The sequence below is a fragment of the Miniopterus natalensis genome, chromosome 4 (assembly GCF_054644295.1).
Source record: "Miniopterus natalensis isolate mMinNat1 chromosome 4, mMinNat1.hap1, whole genome shotgun sequence".
In the NCBI taxonomy this organism is placed as follows: domain Eukaryota; kingdom Metazoa; phylum Chordata; class Mammalia; order Chiroptera; family Miniopteridae; genus Miniopterus; species Miniopterus natalensis.
Window position 1 is genome coordinate 71,967,530 of NC_142084.1, and position 17,625 is coordinate 71,985,154.

General features: G+C 51.9%; 2 protein-coding genes across 2 annotated transcripts; one reads left to right on the top strand and one right to left on the bottom strand.

Annotated features, from left to right (window-relative positions):
• Positions 1 to 203: 203 nt before the first annotated feature.
• Positions 204 to 3,027, top strand: GDF15 (growth differentiation factor 15). The gene is made up of 2 exons (XM_016210742.2): positions 204 to 459; positions 2,293 to 3,027. The coding sequence occupies exons 1-2, from the start codon at positions 216 to 218 to the stop codon at positions 2,931 to 2,933; spliced, it is 885 nt and encodes a 294-aa protein (XP_016066228.1). The 5' UTR covers positions 204 to 215; the 3' UTR covers positions 2,934 to 3,027.
• A 149-nt stretch (positions 3,028 to 3,176) lies between these two features.
• LRRC25 (leucine rich repeat containing 25) lies at positions 3,177 to 6,973 on the bottom strand. Its single transcript, XM_016210741.2, has 3 exons — positions 6,195 to 6,973; positions 4,311 to 4,477; positions 3,177 to 3,454 (listed from the first exon to the last, which is right to left on the bottom strand). Exons 1-2 carry the CDS (start codon positions 6,971 to 6,973, stop codon positions 4,339 to 4,341), a joined length of 918 nt encoding a protein of 305 aa, XP_016066227.1. The 3' UTR covers positions 3,177 to 3,454; positions 4,311 to 4,338.
• Between the last annotated feature and the right edge of the window lie 10,652 nt (positions 6,974 to 17,625).

A 17,625-nucleotide genomic window follows, 5' to 3' on the forward strand; every position in this document is an offset into this window, starting at 1 on the left:
CAAATATCTTCCCCTGAAAAGCAGCCACAGACCCTGCCCAGCTGTGGTCCCTGTAGTGTTTACTGTGCACCCCTGGCGGCCTGGTCCAGGCAGGCGGGGGCGGACAAAGTCCGGGGAATATAAAGGTCTGGCCAGCAGCGTCCAGTCAGTCTCAGCTTTGAGCACAAGGAGCATAGCTGTAAATGGGAAGGGACCCAACGCCGTGCTGCCCTGCGATGCTGCTTGTGCTGCTGACGCTCTCGTGGCTGCCATCGGGAGGCGCCCTATCTCTGGCCCAGGAGCGCGTCCCGGTCCTCCCAGGACACTCAGATGCACACTCCAGTCCGAATGTCTCCAGACTCCGGGAGTTGCGGAAACGCTACGAAGATTTGCTGAGCAGGCTTCGCGCAAACCAGACCTGGGAAGACTCGAACCCCGACCTCATCCCTGTCACTCAAGTCCAGATACTTACCCCAAAGCGTGAGTGAAATCTCAGATACACACCCTCACCCCCCACCCAAGCAGCTTCTATCATCTAACCAGTGGGTCTGAGTCATGGAGCATGATGCTGAGCCTCAGTTTCCCCATCTGTGACCGGGACAAGAATGTCCCCCCTCCGGACTGATCGGGGAGCTGGCGTCCCTGTTTGAGCGAGGACAAGCGAGGCTTAGCCAAACTGGGAGAGGAGGGTTACATCTCCTCCGATAGCAAATAGGGAAACTGAGGCCAAGAGAAGCCACAGACTCTCTTGAAGGCTCAGAGCCTGGAGAGCCCTGAGAAGAGGTCGGGCAGGGGGCGCGGTCCCTGTCCTTGAATGTAGGGGCAGGTGGGGGGGGATGAGAGGGGGAGTAGACGGGACTTAGCGCTGCAAAGGAATGGGCAGAACCGACACGGACTGGTTCCGAATCTGATGCAATCCAGCTAGTAGGCACTGCTATAGTCCCACGTGACAGGTGCCTTGAAAGGAGGGGAATATTTTCATGCTCTCCACAGAGGCAAAAGATCTGGGCTGCGCTAGTAACTGGGAGGGTTTGGGGAGAGGGTGTCAAACCAGGAGGAGTGATATCATCCCACCCTAACCCCACTGGTGGTGTGAGACTCAGGTAAACCTCTTGCCCTCTCTCAGCCTAACAAACTGGTGGTGGTCATGCAACAACTCAAACGCCAGGTCCCAGTAGTATCCCCAAGACCTGTACCAGCCTGGGGGCCTGCGAGTACCGGGGAGCCTGGAACCCTTCATTTCTCTGATAGGAAACCGAGACCCAAGGAGTTGAAAATACGGTGTCTGCATTGTTGAAACCCCAGCCCCAGGCATTTAGTAGGACAGGCCTTCAATGAAAATGTTTTTGACTGCCAGCAGGAGGCAGAATCAGCATATGAATATCAGGCAAGTATTGACTAAGCACCTACTGTGTGCCAGGCACAGGTGACCAGGCAGACAGAAATCCCTGCTGAGATTCTAGTAGGGGTGATTGTTAATGTAAGAAATCCGATTGTTGACATAAGAAATCATTCAAACCTGTAAAGAGTTTTTGTGAGTTTATTTGAGGCAAACTGTCGACAACTGCCAGGAGGCCAAAACCTCAACGGATTGAGATAATGCTCCGGAGAATGGCAGTTTTGCACTTTGTTTTATACATTACAATCAAATGAGGAGACGTGAGTTACTTGAAATCCATTGGTGATAGATTAGGGAGGTGGGAGAAAGCAGGGCGGGGAAACCTCTGGGATTGGATAAAAAGTAAAATGATGGACACACTTCTTTTAGTTAACAGTCAACAATTAACTCTATAACAATGAGGGGATTTACGGTCTCCGCAGAGCGGTGCCTGTGCTTTGAGGGGTCTGGGAAAAGGAGAATTATTTTGACATTCCAAGGATATGTTATTGTAGATACAAAAGGACAATCAATAGGCTTAGTGAAGGTAAAGATTCACCTTTGTCAGGGAAGATACCAACCTAGGACATGACTACTCACCATAAACTGCTTTTTAGTTAAAAAGTTTTAATTTCAGACCATCTTTTGTGCTTATTTTAGGTCTCTGAGTTTGCAAGGCCACCATGCAGGCTTCCCTGACCTTGTCAGGTTTAGCATGTGGCCCCTCTTCCTCCACACAATGAAATTATATACAACTAAAGAAAATTGGGTGGTGCCTATTTTAGACAGGCTGGAGGGATTCAGGGCAAGAGTGTGGCTGGTAGAGGAAGCGGTTTATACAAGGGCCCTGAGGTGGGGGTCCAACCTGGCCTGTGGAAGGACATGCGCACCCTCACTCACACCCGGTGACTGACCTTCCTCTCTCTCCCCCATAGTGAGACTCGGGCCAGGCGGCCACCTGCACCTGGGCATCCCCCGGGCCAACCTGACTAAGGGGTTCCCCGCAGCCTCCCGCCTGCATCGGGCCCTGCTCAGGCTGTCTCCGCCGCACTCGGGCTCATGGGATGTGACGCGACCCATGCAGCGTCAGATCGGCGTCGGTATCTTCCGGGAGCCCGCACTGCGCCTGCATCTGCTGCAGCCATCTGATCAGTTGTTGGCGGCAACTTCCTCACCGCTCCGCTTGGAGCTGCACTGGCAGCCACGTGCCCGCAGGGGGCGCCGCAGCACGCATGCGCGCGCTCCGGACGGCTGCCCGCTGGGGGAAGGGCGCTGCTGCCGCCTGCTGAGCCTGCGCGCTTCGCTCGACGACTTGGGCTGGGCCGACTGGGTAATGGCGCCGCGCGAGCTGGATGTGCGCATGTGCAGCGGTGCGTGCCCGAGCCAGTTCCGGTCGGCTAACAGGCATGCGCAGATGCTGGCGCGTCTGCACCGCCTGAAGCCTGAGGGCGCTCCGGCGCCGTGCTGCGTGCCCGCCAGCTACGAGCCGGTGGTGCTCCTGCACCGGGACAGCGAGGGCCGCGTGTCACTCACGCCCTACGACGACCTCGTGGCCAACGACTGCCACTGCTTATGAGTGGACCTAGGACTCCGCTGGCGGCACGTGCACAGTGGAGGTGACCTCAGTCCCTGCCTGTTGAATGGAATGGGTTCGTGGCACCTGAAGTATCCTAACCACTGCTGTCTGTGGCTGCCGCCCAAACCGCTCTATTTATAAGTTGATATTTATTATTAATTTATTGGGGTTATCGGCCTGAGCACCGGAGGGCTGGGGACGGCTGGTACAGCAGGGTGTGCATTTATTTAAAGTCTGGTAATAAAGATGAATCTGTCTGACCTGACTCCTGTGATGCCCAGTGGAGCTGGGGATCTCGGGAAGAGCTTGCCCCTACCTGGCCTCAGTTCCCACAGGGGACCTAATACAGGGGTGAGTGGAAGGATTCAGCGAGCGGGCAGCCGGGTGTTCTTGTAGCTGACAGGCGATTGAATGGTGCTTGTAACGGCTTCAGGGGCAGCCTGGCACACCCCGCTGTCTCCATGCTTGTCTAGCTCCGTTTCTCTGGCTCTCAGTCTCCTCAACTCTCAGTACTTCTGTTTCTGGGTGAGTTAAGATATCAGTATATTAGAGCTAAAACAGAGACCAATTCTAACACCGCGTTTTACAGATGGGGGAACTAAGAGCGGCGAAGTTAATGGCAGAGTTAGGACTTGGACCCATGCCTCCTGACGCCCCAGCTATAGTTCTGCATTTGTATTAAGATGTTTACAAGTAAGAAAAAGAGGAAGGGGATGGCATTCTGGCAAAAGGAGTGGTATGGGTAAATGACTTAAGGAAATGAAACTTCAGGAGGGAGGTGGACTAGGTGGGGATAACACCCAGACCAGAAGGTCAGAGGTATGGGAAAGGGTGGTGAGGTGGACAAGGTTGGATCATGCAGTCCTCAAGTACCAGGCTGAGGATCCAGGGACAATGGGGTGCCATGGAGGGTGTGAGAGCAGGGAAGGGACACAGTTCCAATTCATGAGTTATAAAAATCCCTCTGGGGTTAGCGTGGGCTGTCCTGGGGGCTGAGTCTGGATGCCAGGTGCCTGGAAAGGGGGCCTGAGAAGGACAGGGGGGAGGGACTGGGGAGAAATTCAGGAGTCTGAGACCTAGTCTTAAGAGCTCAGGAAGTCTCCATTGAAACGAACCTTCTCCCCCTAAGCCAGCAGCCTCATCAGCCCCACAGTGTTTATTGAGCACCATCTGCACACTAAGAGGAAGGTGACAATGGAGTTTACACCTTGAACTTCCTATGTCTGTGTTGGGATCTTTCCTCTTCCCTTCCTAGCAGCCGAGGCGGCTGAAAAGCAGAGTGGGGGCTGGAGAGAGGGCTGCAAGGACAGTTCTTCCCTGTCCCCATTCCTCAGACTGGGAAACAGGCCAGGGGGGATCTGGAATGACCCAAATCACCTAGAAGGGGGTATGCTGGAGTTCAGGTTCAGTGCCCTGGGATCACATACTCCTCTTCGACTGCTGGGGCCTCGCCCAGGAACTGCAGGTTGCCGTAAATGGGCTGGGAGGCCTGGTGGAAGTCCTCATAGTTCATGTAGAAGTCGCTATCCTCTGATGGGTGAGCCCTGTGGGGACAGATGGGTGGGAAGGAGGACTCAGTGAACAGGCACATCAGCTTTGAGAAAGTTCAGTGACCGAGTCTACTGATATTTACATATCAAGAAACTGAAGCAAGGGGCACTGTTTTCCCAACCTGTAACTTTCCCGGGAAAGGAAGTCAGAGTCAGTGAGTCTAGGAAATTTCTGTGGATTCAGCATTGTAATGCTGCAGTCTGAGAACCTTAAGCTATTGTAGCATTTTTTCTTCTTCCTTAAAGTTGAGGTAGTTGCCCATTTTTTTGCATTAAAATCTAGACTTCAGTTTCTTCTCAAAAAATTGGAAGCTCTGGTCACACCAGCCCCATGAACACAAGTGGCTGGAGCCAGTGTCTGCCCCTATAGATGGGAAATGTTTCCACAGTCCCTGAAGCAGCAGACTTCATGACTGCAATATAAAAATAAGTCTCTGAGGCTCAGCTTTTGCATCCATAAAGTTAGTTAGGGAGGAGGTTGCTTCTTAGGAATGTTTAGCTATGGTAGGCAATACTCCCAGAGAAGAGCTTTCCTGCCTCCAGAACATCCTAATCCCACCCTGGGTCCTCTTGTAACAAAGGCCACTTTGGGTAAGTGGTGTCTGTCACTCATTCACACTTCAGTATGAATTACTCCAAACACATATATGGTTGTACAGGGATGGACAGGACTGAGAGTCAGAGGTTTCCGACCTCTGCTTCTGACTCACTGTGTGACCTTGGGCAAGTCATTCCCCTTCCTCCCAGAGCCTACCTTTCTCCAACTGTAAAATGTAGAGTGGGAATGACACATCCAATCCTAAATCTTTTTAGAAGAGACTGGCCCTGAGCCCTTAGTGACAGCAAAGCAGAGGCGAGCATCAGAGCACAAGCTGCCTTAGCAGGTCTAGTTCCTTCAAATCCCTATTGCAGATCACTTCTGCTTTTAAGCCATATTTTCATCTGCTTTGCAAATTCTCTCATTTCTCATGAGTAGGCTCCTACTGGTCTTTCCACATCTGGACCTCACTACTGAAACCCAGCCAGGACCCTGTTCCCTTCTTGCTTGGATCCTCCCAACCCCTTCAGCCTCAGCTCTAATGTCTTACTGTCTCCAAACCTACTGACAGCAGATTCTCTGTTCTCTCCCATCTACTGACATGTGTTTCTGCTGGTGCCTCCCCCTGAAATTCCCTCCACTTCTCATCCAATCTGAAAAAGTTGAACCTACCTATCCCCAGCCTTAACTAGAAGTGTTGGGGCTTTGTAGGGGGAGATGGGCACAGATGTCTTTCTTAGCATCTCTCATGTGTCAAAGGGAGATGGGGGAGGGCTGTCCCCATTACACAGAAAGGGAAACAGTGGTTCAGAGACAGCTCTGGGCTACACGAGATCTGCACCCAGGCTGTTGACCACTACCACAGAGTCCCCACTCTGTCTGGAGCACTTGCCTCCTCTCTCCCTGCCCTTGGCAGCTAGAAACTGGGTTTGTAGGTCATGAAGTGGGAGCTTGTCCCATCTATATAAACTCACTTCATTCTTGAGGTGGGGGCTACTTCAACTCCATGAGGTGAGGGCCACTACTATCCCCATTTTACAGATGAGGAAACAGGCCCAGAGAGGGAAAAACTAATTGCTTGAGATCACACAGCCTGCAAGAGGCAGAGCTGGGATTTGAACCCTAGCTGTCTGGCTCCAGAGTCTTGCAGGCAGATGTGTGTGGGTCACTCACCCATGTTTGGCCGACTGGTGCCTGGAAGGTGGCTGGTCAATGAACACATTCTCATAGTCAGGCGTGGGGGGTCTGGGTAGGGTGGCCTCTGGTTGCTTAGGGCTGAAGCTCCGGCTACTGTATTTTGGCTGCCAGCCTGAGCTGGGTCTGGAACCACCTGGAGCAGCCCATGTTTTGTCCTGGCTCTGGCTACTGGGTGCCCAGCGTGCCCGGAGTCTCCAGACCAGCAATGGGCCAGCTATGGAGAGCCCAAGGAGCAGGCTTCCAATGGCTGCCAGTGCCCCAATGGTTGTGGGTGCCAGGCCAGGGGAGCAGCTGACCTCCAAGAAGGTGGAGAGGTTGTGCCAGGTGCCTGCATCCAGGCACTGCAGAGGCAGCTGGCCAGAGCAGTTGTCCTGTCGGACCTTGTGCCAGGAGGCTAGGATACAGCGGCAGTCAGCCTTCAAGTCAAGGTCACAGCGTTCTGCCAGCACTGTATCTACATGGTCCAGGGGGTTGTTTGTCACATCCAGGACCTTCAGCTTCCCCAGGTGAGCAAAGAAGGGTGACGGGAGCTCTCGAAGGCCATTTCCAGACAGGTCGAGGAGGAACACGCTGCTGGCCTGCAGAGACCTGTTCCAGGGCAGGTTCAGGCCTTTACCGCTAAAGTTCAAGCATGTTGCTGTGAACTCCGTAGTCCAGTCCACGTCCCCCGAGGACACGTCGCAGGACAATCCCAGGCTGCATGGATCCTGCAGTAGCAGCAGCAACCACAGTGCCCACGCAAGGGCGCGCCCCATTCAAGCAACCTAGGCAGAGACACCGGAATCCAAGCCCCAACCTCCGCTTGTGGTCTCCCTCACCCTCTACACTTGGGTTTATTATTAGTTTATCTTGATTTTTTTTTAAATAGCTCAGGACGCTTTAGGTAATAGGCAGCCCCTCACTTGTCGCCCCCTCATTGTTTGGCCCTGGCCTCCAGCCTCAGTCTCTTCCCTCCGGGGAATGGGTACATAACCTGGGTGCCAGTCCCGGCATCCCCTTCCCCTTTTCCCAGACGAGTTCCCTGGGCTTGGCCCCCAACATTTCGGGCGGCCCCATTGGCTAAGACTGCACTATATGCAAATGAGGGTTGCCGGGCAAAAGGTCCGGCCTCGAAGTCCAGCGGCTGGGAGCCTGGGCTGGGGCAGGTGGGGTGGGGGCTGCCCAGCTCTGATTTGCAGCCCCTGCACAAACCTCCTTCTAGTCTCTGTCCTACCTTTGCGGTCCCATTGCCACGCCTTTACCTGGGCGGTGCTGGAGAGCTCACGCAAGGAGGAACTTCGTGGTCGATCACCTGCACCCAGGGCCACGGTTGCCGGCCCCCTCTCAGATCCCCTGTGGTCTCTGGCGCTCCTCAGAGTCTGCACCCAGCGACGCAGGGGAAGAGGAACTGGTGTCGGAGTAGAGTGCAGAGGACAAGAATGAAGACGACTCAGAGAAGACCCGCCCCTCTGCAAGGCCTCCAGGCCCAGGATTCTCACGAGAGGGGGAGGGGCGCCCGCTTCCCTCTTGCTGGATCCCAGTCAACCCCCATTAATAACCCAATACTACCTCATCAACTCACTTCCTGATGTCAGCTCAGTTGACTCCCAACCCTTGCATTCATTTATTCAACAGACATCATCCACGGGCCCCCAAAAGGCATCAGCCCTGTCCAAGTTCTGGAGGAACACCCAGTCTTGGGTGAAAACAGTTGGACACAGATGCCCCTAGTCCCATAGAGTCAGGACAGGGCTAGAGGGAGGGACACGGTCGTGGAAGGCTTCTGGAGGAAGAGACATTAAAATTGGGGCTTCAACAAGTGAACAGAAGTTTGCTGAGGATTCCTAAAACCTCCAAGCTCCTAGCCTTCCCCACAGACTCAGCACTCTTGCTTATATACAAAGAGGCCTCCACCTTGAGGGGGTGGTGAGGGGGTTCCCTGGGTTAGGGGACACTGAGTCTGGGGCTTGGGGGATAAGTGGCAGTGACAGGCAGTGGCAGGCAGAGACAAATGCATTTGCAGATTCTAGGCAGAAGGCACAGCAAGGGCAAAGGCCCTGGGCCCTGGGCTCAAAGCATGGGCCCTGGGACTGGAGGTTAGGAGTAGAGTGGCTGGGATGGACATGCTAAGAGGAGAAACTGGCAGAGTGTGTGTGTGTGTGTGTGTGTGTGTAAAGGGGTAAGCGGCACAGGCCTCAAAGTAGGCTGAGGAATGGGGCTTTATTCCCAGGGCCATGGGAAGCCAAAGCAGATGTGTGAGCTAGGGAGGGACATTGTGTCAAGACATACATCTGGAGTGAGACAGGGGTCTGGTGGTAGAACCTAGGGAGGAGGCTCGTGTCCCAGAGGGAGAGGGGGGCCTGAGTTAGACCTGAAGGATAGTGACAAAAGTGAGATTGAGGAGGGAGTGGACAAAGGTGGGCTGGGAGAAGGTCTCAGCTTCACTGGGGTCCTGATATATCTGGCAGACTGGGTTCAATTCCATTCTAGCCCCTGACTCACTGGGCAACCTTAACTGCTCTGTGTCTCAGTTTCCACGTCTGTAAAATGGGATAAGTGCTAAGAGCCTTCTAGATTCTGGGAGGCTGCAGTCCACTCCCTGTACTTTCCCTCTCCTCAGACCTTGCTCCTTCCCATTTCCAAACTCTGAGGATTCGAAGGTTTTGAATTGAGTCTTTTCAGAAAGGGTTGCAAATTGTTCTTCAACACACCCAAAGATACTCCTAATAAGAAAATGTAAATCACAACTCTGAGCTATCGTTTGTTTTCACCTATCAGATTGGAAAGAATTCAAAAGTGCGATACACCTGTGCTGATTGGGCTGTGGGGAAACAGGCAATCTCACACATTGCTGGGGGAACATCCATAGTACCACCCCCATGAAAGGCACCCTGGTACAGGCCACCAGAATCATGAGCACATGTGCCCACTGACCCAGCAATCCCACCCTGGGACTCCTGTAAATATCTACATGTTTGTAAAATGACAGGGACATGAACTGATGAAGGATGAACACAACATTGTCCATCTACACAGTGGAATATTACTCAGCCATAAAAAGAAGTGAAGCACTGACACATGCTAAAATGTGGATAAACCTGAAAAACATGTCAAGTAAAAGAAGCCAGACACAAAAGGCCACATGTTGCCTGGCCAGTGTGGCTCAGCAGTTGAGCATCGACCTAGGATCCAGGAGATCATGGTTCCATTCCCGGTTAGGCTCAATCCCCAGTGGGGGGCGTGCAGGAGGCAGCCGATCAATGACTCTCTCATCATTGATGTATTTATCTCTCTCTCTCCCTCTCCCTTCTTCTCTCTGAAACCAAGAAAGGCATATTAAAAAAAAGGAAGTAGATTAGTGGTTGCCAGGGACTGGACGGGGGTGGGGGTAGGGGTGGGGTAATGGGGAGTGACTACTAATGGGGATGAGGTCTCCTTTTGGGGTGATGGAAATGTTCTGGAACTAGAGGTGATTGTTGTACAACATCATGAATGCACTAAAATGCCACTGAATTGTTCACTTTAAAATGGTTAAAATGGTACATTTTATGTTGTGTATTTTGCACAATAAAAAGAGAAGACAAAAAGATGACATGACAATGAGATGATTTGTTGCAGCAATGTTTGTTATATGAAAAAAATTGTAAACAACTTAAGGGATTGGTTAGATCAAAAATAGTTTATCTATCCTGGGAAGGTGCCACAGGGTCATGAAAACAAAATTATAGATCTTTATAAACCAACAAGGAAAGAATTTTCTCCACAAACCTTTATTAAGCTCCTACTGTGTGCCAGGCAATAGTCTAGAAGCTGTGGATACAGCCATGAACAAAACAAATAAAATGCCTGTCCCGGTAGGGTTCTTGTAGCAGTCAGAGAGACAGGCGACAAGCAGGATCCATTAGGAAAATATGTAATGGGTGGTGGAAAGTGATACAGAGAAAAATAAGGGTGAGACTCAATCAGGGAGGATCGTAACTTTTAAAAATATATTTAATTTACTGATTGACTGATTTTAGAGAGAGAAGAAAGGAGAGAGAGAAAACAACATTGATTTGTTGTTCCACTTATTTATGCATTCATTGGTTGATTCTTGTATATGCTCCGACTGGGGACTGAACCCACAACCTTGGTGTATTAGGAAGATGCTCTAATCAACTGAGCTACCCAGTCAGGGCTAGGGTGGCACCTTTTTAATAGGATGATCAAGAGAGCCCTATTGAGAAGGATAAAGGAACTTATTGAATAAGGAGATGGGAGAAGGGCATCCAATGTATGGAAAAGCCTACGCAAAGGCCCTGGGGTAGAAGCTGGCCTGGGTGAGAGCAGATGTCTCCAAGAGAAAATGTTAACTGAAAAAAAGCAAAGAATAATAATAATAATTTTCTAGATTTCATTTGCCTAAAGAAACTTTGGATGAAACACGAAAAAAAAATCCATAATTACCTCTTAGTGGCAGGCAGATGGGAGGGAGAACCTCAGCATGTACGTTAATATTTTTTATTTTACGATGTGAATACAAATCGTACATTCAATTAAAATTAACCAGCAAGCACACACAAGACACTCAGGCTTTCAGGTTGAGAGGGACGGAGGGGAGCCAGCTGGCCTGGGTGCAGGTGGGCCATCTCCCACATACCACATCCTGTCAGGAGTTGGTGGTGTCCAGCACTTAGAATAAGAGGAAATGAGCAAAGGAGGAAGCACCAGACACTGAGGCTCTGGGGGAGAAGGGGACAGGCAGACCTGGTGCCTGGGATAGTGGGTCTGGGGGATCTGGTATACCTGGGTGTCCTGGAGTTTGGGAGGCTTAGGTTCTGGGGCTTGTGTGTCTGAAAATTCCTGGCATTTGGGGGGTCCTGGGGTCTGGAGCATGTCAGGGGTTTGATAGGCCTGGGTCTGAGTTCCTGCTGCAGTCCCAGCTGGCCATGCCCAGGTCTGTGGAAGAGGGGAAGCTGTGGGCTCCACTGGCCCCCACCCTGCCTGAGGGGAGACGGAAGCTTCTGAAGGGCACATCTTCATACTCCCTTTCCTGCCCACCTGACACGAACTAAAGCAGGTCCTGGGCCTGAGTTCCAGGCAGGGCCAGCCCATCACTTCAGCACAAAGAGCTCCAGAGACCCTCAGAGACCCACAGAGACCTTCAGAGACACTCAACACCCTCTGATGCCCTGTACCCACCCTGAGCTGGGTGAGGCCTCAAGCTGGGCCCTGCCCCTGGGAGCCCCTCAGCTTTCTGGCCCACCCCCCTTCCTGGCTTCCTGCCATCTCCATTCCCTCCTGACAGTCTTTGAAATCCCACCCCGCCCTTAGAGTCCAGTTTCCCCTAGAGGAGGGGAGAGGGCAGACTGACACAACAGCAGCAGAGGCCACTTAGGGGGCCTGGGGATCTTCAGGCATCTTCGGGGCTCTGGAGCCAGCAAGTCAGGCGAGAAGACAGGTATAATGACCAAGGGCTGGACTGGGGCACTGAGGCCGATTAGGGGTAAACCCACCCACCTGGAACGTGAGTGACCCCAGACCTCTCTGCATTCACTCAGCAAACATGGCTGAGGTCTGCCTGGCCACTTCATTGCTGTGCGACCTTCAGCCAGTACCTTAACCTCCCTGTGCCTCAGATGGCTTTCTCCTCTTAAAACAAGGACAGTAACAACCACTGTGTAGGGTGGCTGTGAAAGGCTGGGAGACAGACATGAATGTTAGCATGAGCGTGGCACTGGAGACATGAGCGACCAATATACTAGACAAGTGTCTCATGGAGGAGTAAATGATGGTCCACGAACACACACAAAATCTAACTGAGAAGGTAAACCTTGATTTGTAATGATGCAGAAAGACCTTATTTGAGGTCACATGGCCTTGTTGGTCATAGTAAAATTTGAGAAGCCACTGAATATTTTTGGGAGGGGGTTGGGCAAACAAAATGTGGAACTGAGGTGACTGTGGTCAGCAAGAGCAGGCCACCTGCCAGATGGCATTTCCCTGCTCTGGCCACAGGAGGCCACTCTGCTGGCCCACAGGGTTCTCCAAGGAGCAGCCCTGAAACACAGACGGAAGGAAGTTGATTATAAACCCCCCAGCTCCTCTGAGGGGCATGAACTATGCTGTTTCCCTGAGGGCTCCCTGGGAACCCAGCTTTAGGGGAGCCCACTCACCCACACCCTCTGCAGCGCGCCTTCTCTCCTCACTGAGACGAGGGCTTCCTGGAGAGACCTCCCAAATAATTATGCTCTTGAATTCCGATCATAGGGGCTGCTTCTTGGGGACCCCAAATTAAGGTAGGTGAAGTGCGATAAGGGAATACCTTATGATCTCACTTATATGTGGAATCTAGGCAATGGATATGCACATTAACTTGACTGCAATGATTATCTCACACTCTGTATCAAACATCAAGTTGTACACCTTAATATGTACAATTTTTTTTTGGTGCCCTGACCAGGGATTGAACCTGCAAGCTTGGCATGTCGGTACAATGCTCTAACCAACTGAGCTACCTTGCCAGGGCTTATATGTGAAATCTAAAAAAAACAAAGTAAATGAAAAAAACAAAACAGAAACAGAATTATAGATATATAGAACAGGTTGATGGTTGTCAAAGGGGAGGGAGTTGGGGGGAAGGGAACAAAAAATTTAACAATAATCATTTATCTCACAATTTAAAAAGGAATGCTATACAGCAGTTAGACTTTTAAAACATTTTGATTACATATAAATATAAATATTAACATAATATATAATCAAATATTTATAAATAAATGTTTATTATAATATGTAATTGTTATATTTAATTATAAATAGCAGCATCCAGGCACTGGCTACTTAATTGGCATTAAGTGGTATAATCTTCACAATAGTCCCTTGAAATTGGAACTGCCATTTTACAGCAGGCGAAACTGAGGCACAGTGTTTAAGTAGCTTGCCCAAGGCTCTACAGTTGCTGAGGGGCAGCCCTGAATCTGTGTGTTTGACTACTAGGCTACACTGCTCAGAAACAAGCTGCATTTGTATGTGTCCACCTGGCAGGGTGTGCACAATACACAGTGTCTCTCCAGGAAGCCTGTGGATGCACAGATGGCAGCAACTGCTTGGGTGTGGGGACTAATAAGGGTATTTAGCTTTGTGTGCTAGGTTTTATTCATTGTATTTTTGGTAAGATTTTGTTCATTCCACAGATACTTACTGATTGCCTACTCGATGCATGCAGCAAAACTCCTGCCCTTGGGGAGCTGACATTCCTGTGAGGGAGATGAATTGTAAACTAGCAAATTCAAAGGAGGTTAGAAAATAGCACTAATGAGAAAACAACAACTGAGTGTGGGGCATTCTGACAAATAGGGCAGTTGACACTTTGAGTGTTAGTCAAGGAAGGCCTCTTGCGAGAGGAAAAAAAGGACAAAAAGGAATAAAAAACAAAATGAAAAGATTTGCAGGAAAGAGTTCTAAATGGCAACAAGGTTTTTTTGGGGTGGTGGTGGGACAACTAGGTGATTTTTAAAATATTTTCCTCCTTTTTTTGCTATGGAATTATTCAATTCCTAAATATGTAGACATATATTTGGAAGCCCAGTTGGAGACATAGGCAGTCAGAGAAGCCTAATGGATTCCAAGCTTGAAACTCTGGATCTCGAGTTGCTCCAGAGGGGTGTCAGGGCGGGGCCTGATGGGACCCTCAGGAACTGGACCTGCGAGTCTCTGCTTCCCTCGTGTGGTCATGATCGGGATTGCAGGCGCGGTAGAAAATTGGTTCCTCCCTTCCAACCCCCACACCCCACCGCGGCCACAAGAGGGTGGTGACAGTCTGTGTGGCCCTTAGGCTGAGATCTCTGAGGACCCTGGAGCAATCAGGGGACATTTGTAATCTTTAGTTCATTAACACATATTTATTGAATGCCTACCTACTGTGTGCCAAGCCTTGTTCTCAGGGCTATGGACACAGCATTGAACAAAACATTAGAATTCTCTGCTGCTGCCCAGCTGGAGTGGTTCAGTGGTTGAGCATGGACCTATGAACCAGGAGGTAATGGTTTAATTCCAGTCAGGGCACATGGCTGGGTTTTGGCCTCCATCTCCAGTAGGGGGCGTGCAGGAGGCAGTCAACCAATGACTAATCATTGATGTTTCTATCTCACCCTCTCCCTTCCTCTCTCTAAAATCAGTAAGAACATATTCTTGAAAAAAAGAATTCTCTGCTCATGAAACTCATGGATTACTGGGGACATGAGCAATCAATATGCAAAAAGAAGATTTCAGGCAAATCCAACACCAGGACACTAGAGGGCCTCTCTGAGGAGACATCACTAGAGCTGAGGCCTGGAGGAGGAGAAGCCATCTATGAGGGAGGGGTGGGGGAAGGGTGTCCCAGGCAGGGAAAATGGGCTGTGCAAAGGCCTGTTTGGGTGCATGCAACAGGATCATGGACAAAAAATGCCTAGTTTCTGGTGCTTAGCAAGTATCTACTCCTCACTGTTTTAAGCTGAGGGACCTTAAAGGGGCAGAAAAGATTCCTCCCCCTGTATCACACAGAGAGAGAATGCAACCTTAGGGTACCATGGAAATGCTTTCCTCCACCACAAGAGAGGCCTGGGCTCTGGAGAGAGAGATAAGGTGAGGGAGGGGCACTGCCAGCACACCCCAAAGTGGGACCTAGTACCTCTACTTTCTGCTGTGCATCCTGGGGCAAGTTGCTTCCCTGCTCAGCCTGTTTTATCTGCAGAACTTTGTTGGCAGCTGCTAGACTCCCCCACCTCCATTTCTCCCTTCCCTGCCCCTTCCTCCAGGCCTGAGGTTCATAAAAAAATGTCTCTAATTTCCCAGAGTGAGTGTCCCAGACCTAGGTAGGGAGCTGGGGGCACTTCAGTGGGTGGAGTGCTGCCTCTGGGTTGTTCATGTGACTCCCTTGGTGCCTCTCTGAGCATCAGTTTCCCCATCTGTAACATGGGGAAGAGAAATGCTGCCTCTCTCATGAGGTGCTGGGTGTACAGGTTGCTAATGATTGGTTTGACTCTAAAGTTCAAGAGCAGGGCAGAGGGGCAGGGACTTAATTTGTGTGCAGTATGAACCACAGAAGGTGCTGAAAGCAGGGCAATGTACTAGCTTGGGTTGAGCTTTGTGGAGGATGGACATGGGGCTGGGCTGAGATTCAGTCAGCTCTTGCTCACAGGACAGGACAGAGCCAGGGTACAAGCTCGGGCCCAGATCCTCCATTGGGGATTTCTGCCTCTAGGTGACGAGCCTTGGGGTATAATCCCCATTTCAGAAACCTGAGACTCCAAGTGGTTGCTGGCTTTCCAAGGAGTCCATGCTGTCTGAACAACCCTCCCCCTGTGCCCCTTCCCACTCTGGGGGGCCCTGCTCCCACCCTGTCCAGGCTGGAATCCCTACCCAGAGCCCCAGCACTCCCCCCTCCCCCCACCAGTGCTCACCAGCTGCTGTGGCTTCTTCCTTCCTGGTGTTGTTTGGGTTTTAATTTTTGTGCTGCAGTTAGAAAATTACCCATAATTACAGCTCTGAGAGGAAATGTCTCCTGGCGCAGACCCTGCTCCCAGCTGTGGCCCCCTCAGACGCAGAGCTGGGGAAGACTACAGGGGCCGCCAGCCAGGATCCTGACCCCTTCCAAAGCCCCCCACTTTAATGAGAAGGGGGCTGCTTCCATCTCCTGTGGAGAGGAAAAACCATTATCAGGAAAACCAGAACCAGCCTTCCCAAGTACTCTTGCATAACATATTCACAGCCAGACATCTGGGTCTGTAGGGAGGGCCCATCCAGAGAGAGGCAGAGCTGCCAACAGACTACTTGATGCATTATTTTATCATCACAGTGACAAATCCGATCCAGGCTGGCGTAGAACCAGTAATATGGCGGATGTGGCCATGAAAGGCAAGGAGGAGAGGGAAGGGAGCGGACAAGGAGGAACTGGGGGGTCAAAGACCAAAGGAGGAGCCAGAATAGGCCTAGCGCCCGAGAAAGAGAGCTCCAGGCAGCAAGAGCAGCCAGTACAAAGGCCCGGAGGTGGGCCCTTGAAGAGTCTTAAAATGGAAGGGCTGGAAGGGAGTGAGCGAGGGGAGGGGCGGCCCCTCCTCTAGGCATCCCCAAACCCCACAAGCAGAACCTGCTTTGTCCCCACTCAAGGCACTCCCCCGGACTCCGCGTGATGGAGTTTGGGGTCGTCGGTCCCTAGAGACAGACCCAGCTCAGGGCTGCAGTCCCCGTGCGCAGCCACACGGGGGTGGGCCAGAGCCGGCGAAAGGTCGCAGGTCTTGACCCTTCACCTCCTCGCTTACCCCTCCGATCCTAGGCCCCTGACTTGGCCCATGGCCCCTGCCTACCTGGGCCTCTTCCCGGAGCAACCTCCCTGCTTCCTCCAAGCCTTCCCGACGTACCCCGCAACTCCATGAAGCTTCTTAAAACCTGGACGCAGATCCCATCCCTACGAGCTCCACAGCTTGCTTTTAGAACAAATCCCAACCCGTCCCCCCGCCGAGTGGTCCGGCCCCTCTGCACTCCCTCCTCTTTCCCCTGCTCCAGCTAAGCTACACAGCCCTCCTCTCTGCCTCCAACATCTGAACCCTGTGCCCACCTCAGGGCCTTAGCATTGCTGTGCCTACAGTGTGAACAGATCTTTCAAATCCACCCCTCCCCTTATTAAAAAAATGTTTTTCCTCATGCCCACCCTCACATGGGTGGGGGGCTCTTTCTGTGGGTTATGCTCTAGCAATGCGTGCACCACGGTTGGATGTGCGCGCAGCTCAGCCTCCCAGACGCCGCGTGGGGCCCAACGCCCGCTGTTCCAGGAGTTTTCCGCCGGCGCCGAAGCTGTGTTTGGACATCCGTCCTGGTTGCCATGAGAACTGCGCTGGTAGCCCCGGCCCACCTTTCCCTTTGCAGCTCGCGGGGCGGCGGTTTCCTCCGCCTCTCTCTCCTCGCCCTCTTCCGGAAGCCGCGCTGACCCTGCCATCTTCTTGTCCCCTCCGCCGGAGACCCCTCCCTCTGCCTGGCACGTGGCACCCCGTGAAGTTATCCTACCGACTCGCCAGCTTTTGACCATTCCCTTTCCCCATCATACCCTGTGCTCCCCGAGCAGTAATGTGCTCCGACTGGGTCCCCGAGCCCGGTACACAACAGGCGCTCAATAAATGTGGGAAGACTCCCATCGACTAAGGGAACCGATGCTCGGAAAGGACAGGGACCTACCCATGGCACACAATCCTGGGGATCTACGGAGCCTTGGGAGATAAACGGGGGGGGTTGCGGGGCCCCGAAGTACCAGCTGTCACCATACGCTGTGTGACTCGAGTGAGCGACACTCTCTGTGTGCCTTGTTGGAAGCAGGCATTAGGATGAGGGTGTCCTTGACACACACGACCTCCGGTGGCCCTCCGGGAGCTAGACAGTCCCCATCTCCAGGCAAGAACGTTGGCTGCGCCCC

Excerpts from the sequence above, each read along its gene's own strand:
- GDF15 (XM_016210742.2), top strand. The coding sequence starts at position 216 with ATGCTGCTTGTGCTGCTGACGCTCTCGTGGCTGCCATCGGGAGGCGCC. Across the intron at positions 460-2,292 it reads CCAGATACTTACCCCAAAGC|TGAGACTCGGGCCAGGCGGC; the intron begins GTGAGTGAAATC and ends TCTCCCCCATAG.
- LRRC25 (XM_016210741.2), bottom strand. The coding sequence starts at position 6,973 with ATGGGGCGCGCCCTTGCGTGGGCACTGTGGTTGCTGCTGCTACTGCAG. Across the intron at positions 4,478-6,194 it reads CACCAGTCGGCCAAACATGG|GGCTCACCCATCAGAGGATA; the intron begins GTGAGTGACCCA and ends CTGTCCCCACAG.